This window comes from Gekko japonicus, unplaced genomic scaffold (genome assembly GCF_001447785.1).
Source record: "Gekko japonicus isolate JY-2015 unplaced genomic scaffold, Gekko_japonicus_V1.1 scaffold2881, whole genome shotgun sequence".
NCBI lineage: Eukaryota > Metazoa > Chordata > Lepidosauria > Squamata > Gekkonidae > Gekko > Gekko japonicus.
The window spans coordinates 162,037-166,067 of record NW_015160313.1 but is presented as its reverse complement, the minus strand read 5'-3'; the positions used below and the strand labels follow the sequence as shown (position 1 = coordinate 166,067).

Below are 4,031 nucleotides of genomic sequence, written 5' to 3'. Positions count from 1 at the left end.
GACAATACATCCACCTGGATTGAATCAAGAGCTAGGTTTCCTGTCTCATTACCAATGCTGATTTCTCCACACCCACTACCCCTCTGCATATCACACCTAATGCAATCACACCCAGGGGTCATTTCGTAGAAAAAGAGCTAGGGGGACTCATTAGCATAACTCATTAGCATATGCCACACCCCCTGACATCACCGGAAGTGTGTCCTCCCCACAGCCGGCGGCGACCTCCAGCGGGCACCAGCAGGGAGCTCCAGGCCCCGCCCTCCCGCACCTCACCCGGGGGGATGGCGTCCCCCCGCGTCCCCCCCCAAATGACCCCTGATCACACCTGCTATTCTCATTCACCTTCTCTTGTCATTCGCCTGCTATCATTGTTCAGCATCTGAAATCACTCTACTCTCCCAGATACAAGGACAGATGGAGTCACATCCTAGCTGTATCTGAAGAAGTCAGCAGTGACCAATGCTCCCTCTAAGCCATGGAGTCTTGTGAGCAAAAATTCTACTTGGTGAGCTACTGGCATTAAAGTTGTGAGCCAGTGATTTGGCTTCTGCACAAATTAGTTTGCTCTGGAGCCCTCCTTCCTGAGCTAAGACAAAAATGTGTGAGCTGGAGGCTAAAAAACTGTGAGCTAGCTCACACTAACTCAGCTTAGAGGGAACACTGGCAGTGACTCGCGAAAACTCATACCCTGCCACACTTTTTATTAGTCTTTAAGGTGCTTCTGGACTCCTGCTCTTTTCTAGTACCTCTCAGATGTATATCTTGCCTCTGGTGAACCCTGGATAGCATTATATTATAAGAACTTATAAATCAGTTTGCATGAAGACAGGCAAAACTGAAAACTGGGAGACCTGATCACTCCACAAACCGCAAGCTATCAGAACTAACTGTAGGAATCTCACTTCCCAAAGGCAGCATCGTCTTTAAGTCCACGTGGGATAAAACCATAATAAAAGCTTTCAGTCCCTGGCTACTTAGAACAGCAAACTTCTCCCTGCACCGTCTCGAACGTCTAGTTACATAAACCACATTGCAAGCAACCTCTGCTCTGTTTTCCAAAAGCATACCAGACAATTGCATAACCATAGTAACAACAGGTACCTTGAAGACTATGCCAGTCTATTGCAAATGTTCTTTTGTTGTTGTTGTTGTTCAGTGTCCCCAGCATTTTGTTTGGTTGCTGGCTACAGTTTTGCATGAGGGACACAAGACCCAAGAGTCAGTCCGACTGACCCCATCCCTACTTACCCTCCGCCATCATCACTGTGCCAAAGCCGAGCACCTCGAGTTCAGTAAAACCTTCGGGGAGAGGGGGTGAAGCTGCCATCTTCGTATGGGAAAGGCCAGGTGACCCACGCCAGCAAACACTCAGAGGCAATCTTGCTTTCTCTCCCTGTCTCTCTTTTTTGCTGGATCTCTGACTCTTCCCAAGGCTCAAGAGGAGCTGCCTTCTTAAAGGGCCGGTTCTTGAGTCATGAGGGCGAATTTGTTTGAAAAGTCCATGAGTACAGCAAATGCCAGCAGCCGCTGGGCATAGTTTTTGAAGTTGCATTACTCACAGGGGAAACAAACATAAACGCTTCTCTCTCTTTTGGCCTTAATGACCATTACGCTGTGAATCTGTGTGCAGTCTCAGTTCATGTTTACACGGCTCTAAAGTTGTTATCCGGATCAGGGGTCATTTCATAGAAGAAGAGGTGCAGGAGCTCATTAGCATAACTTATTAGCATAACGTATTTGCATACGCCACACCCCCTGACATCACCGGAAGTGTGTCAGAAGGCAACACCGCTCCACTGGACTGTTTTGGATTGCTAGGTATTGGGGGGGGGCGTACAGATCTGCCCTCACAGAGGAGGGAGAGCTTGTACCTGAAGGCGGGCCGGGGGGTGGTGGCGGCTCTGCAACTTACCTGGCAGCTTCTTGCTCCTCATGGCCTGACTGAGGGCTGCTGGGAGCAGGGGGTGGGGCTTGTTGCATGTGCCCGCCCCCTGGGCTCCTTACTGCCGGAGTTCCGCTCCCGTGCGCTCCCGCAGGAAATGACCCCTGATCCGGATAAATATTTTTAAAATGTACACACAAGGTGGCCCGCTTCCAGACAGAGGCTGGAAATCTCCTGAAATGACAACTGATCTCCAGGCAACACGAAATCTGTTCTGCTGGAGAAGACGGCTGCTTCTGGAGGGTGCACTGTATGGCATAACTAGGGTTGCCAACCTCCAGCTGGCACCTGGTGATCTCCCACTATTACAATTGATCTCCGGATGACCAAGATCAGTTCCCCTGGATAAAATGGCTGCTTTGGAGGATGGGCCCTATGGCACTGTGTCCTGCTCAGGTCCCTCCCCAAACCCTGCCCTCCCCAGGCTCCGCCCCCCCAAATCTCCAGGTATTTCACAATCCAGAGTTGGCAGACCTAAGAGCATCACATCCTGGTTGAGGTCCCGCCCAGTGTTCCCTCTAAGCTGAGTTAGTGAGCTAGCTCACAGTTTTTTAGCCTCCGGCTCACACATTTTTGCCTTAGCTCAGGAAGGAGGGCTCCAGAGCAGACTAATTTATGCAGTAGCCAAACTGCTCGCTCACAACTTGAATGCCAGTAGCTCACAGAGGAGATTTTTTGCTCACAAGACTCCACAGCTTAGAGGGAGCATTGGTCCCGCCCCTCTCAAAACCCCACCTTCTCCAAGCTCCACCCCCAGATCTCCAGGAAGGTCCCATTGACACACCGTGCCCATTTCAGATGATCATCAACATAGACATTTTAGATCAACAAACCAAAACCAGGCCAGGGGGGCAAAGAATCCATAGGGGTAGGTCCACACACTTAACAGCAGTGCACACCCTAAAAAAGGCTCATGGGAAACTGCTTTTGAAACAGAAGGGAGCGAGTTTCAAAAGTAGCTTGTGATGTGGCTCGGGAAGCGGGGGAAAGGTCAAAATCATTACTGGGCATTAGTGATGGGCCAGGCTCCAGGTGGTCCCCCAAAATGACAACCAATCACCAGGCTACAGAGGTCAGTCCCCCTGAAAACGGTCTGCATCGTAGGGTGGATGTTACGGCTTCATACCCCCTCTGACGTCCCCAGAGGTCATTTCGGGGGGGAACGTGGGGGAACACAGTTCCCCCGGGTGAGGTGCAGGGGGCGGGGCACATGACGAAGCCCCACCCCCTGCTTCCAGCCGCCCCGCTTCTGGCCCTCATTCAGCCAGGAGGAGGCAGGAGAAGAGGGAGGGTAAGTTGCTTCCTCCCCGCCTCTCCCCACCCCTGCCTGCCTGGGGCCAGGGAGGGCCTTGGCGGGGCTTCCTCACACTCCCGCCGGCCTTGCAGGTCCACTGCCGGGCCCCTGATGTCAGGGGGTGTGGCATATGCTAATGAGTTATGCTAATGAGTTCCCCTAGCTCTTTTCCTACAAAATGACCCCTGGACATCCCTCCTCTCCCCAAACCCTGCCCGCTGCAAGTTCTACCCTCAAATTTCCAGGAGTTGGCAACCCTGATGGGCATGCTGAAAATCTCTCTTTCTTCAATTATATCCCAATCTTTTTAGCTCTTATGGGTTCATGAATAGGGCTGCTAGCTCTGGGCTATGAAAGAATTGAGGATTTTTTGGGGGGGCCTTGGGAGGCTGGGGTTTGGGGACGGGAAGGACCTCAACAGGGAATAATGCCTAAGAGGCCACCTTCCAAAGCAGCCATTTTCTCTAGGTGAATTGGTCTCTGCAGGGGTTATTTCGTAGAAAAAGAGGTGCAGGAGCTCATTAGCATAACTCATTAGCATAACTTATTTGCGTATGCCACATCCCCTGACATCACCGGAAGTGTGTCAGAAGGCAACACCCACTGCTCAGGTGCCACTGGACTGTGTTCGATTGCTAGCTGTTGGGGGGGGGACGTGCAGCTCTGCCCTCACAGAGGAGGGAGAGCTTGTACCTGAATAAAACTTGGCCTTAAAGGTGCCACTGGACTCTTTTGGATTGTAAGCTATGAGGGGGGCCTCTGCAACTTACCTGGCTGCTTCTTGCTCTTTGT

General features: G+C 51.7%; 1 protein-coding gene across 1 annotated transcript in view; it reads right to left on the bottom strand.

The window, feature by feature from the left end:
• The window catches only part of RGR (retinal G protein coupled receptor), a 22,782-nt gene extending 21,452 nt beyond the window's left edge, over positions 1 to 1,330 (bottom strand). Inside the window, exon 1 of the mRNA XM_015416766.1 lies at positions 1,252 to 1,330. Within this exon, the coding sequence (XP_015272252.1) occupies positions 1,252 to 1,330 (79 nt within the window). The remainder of the gene's footprint in view (positions 1 to 1,251) is intronic.
• Between the last annotated feature and the right edge of the window lie 2,701 nt (positions 1,331 to 4,031).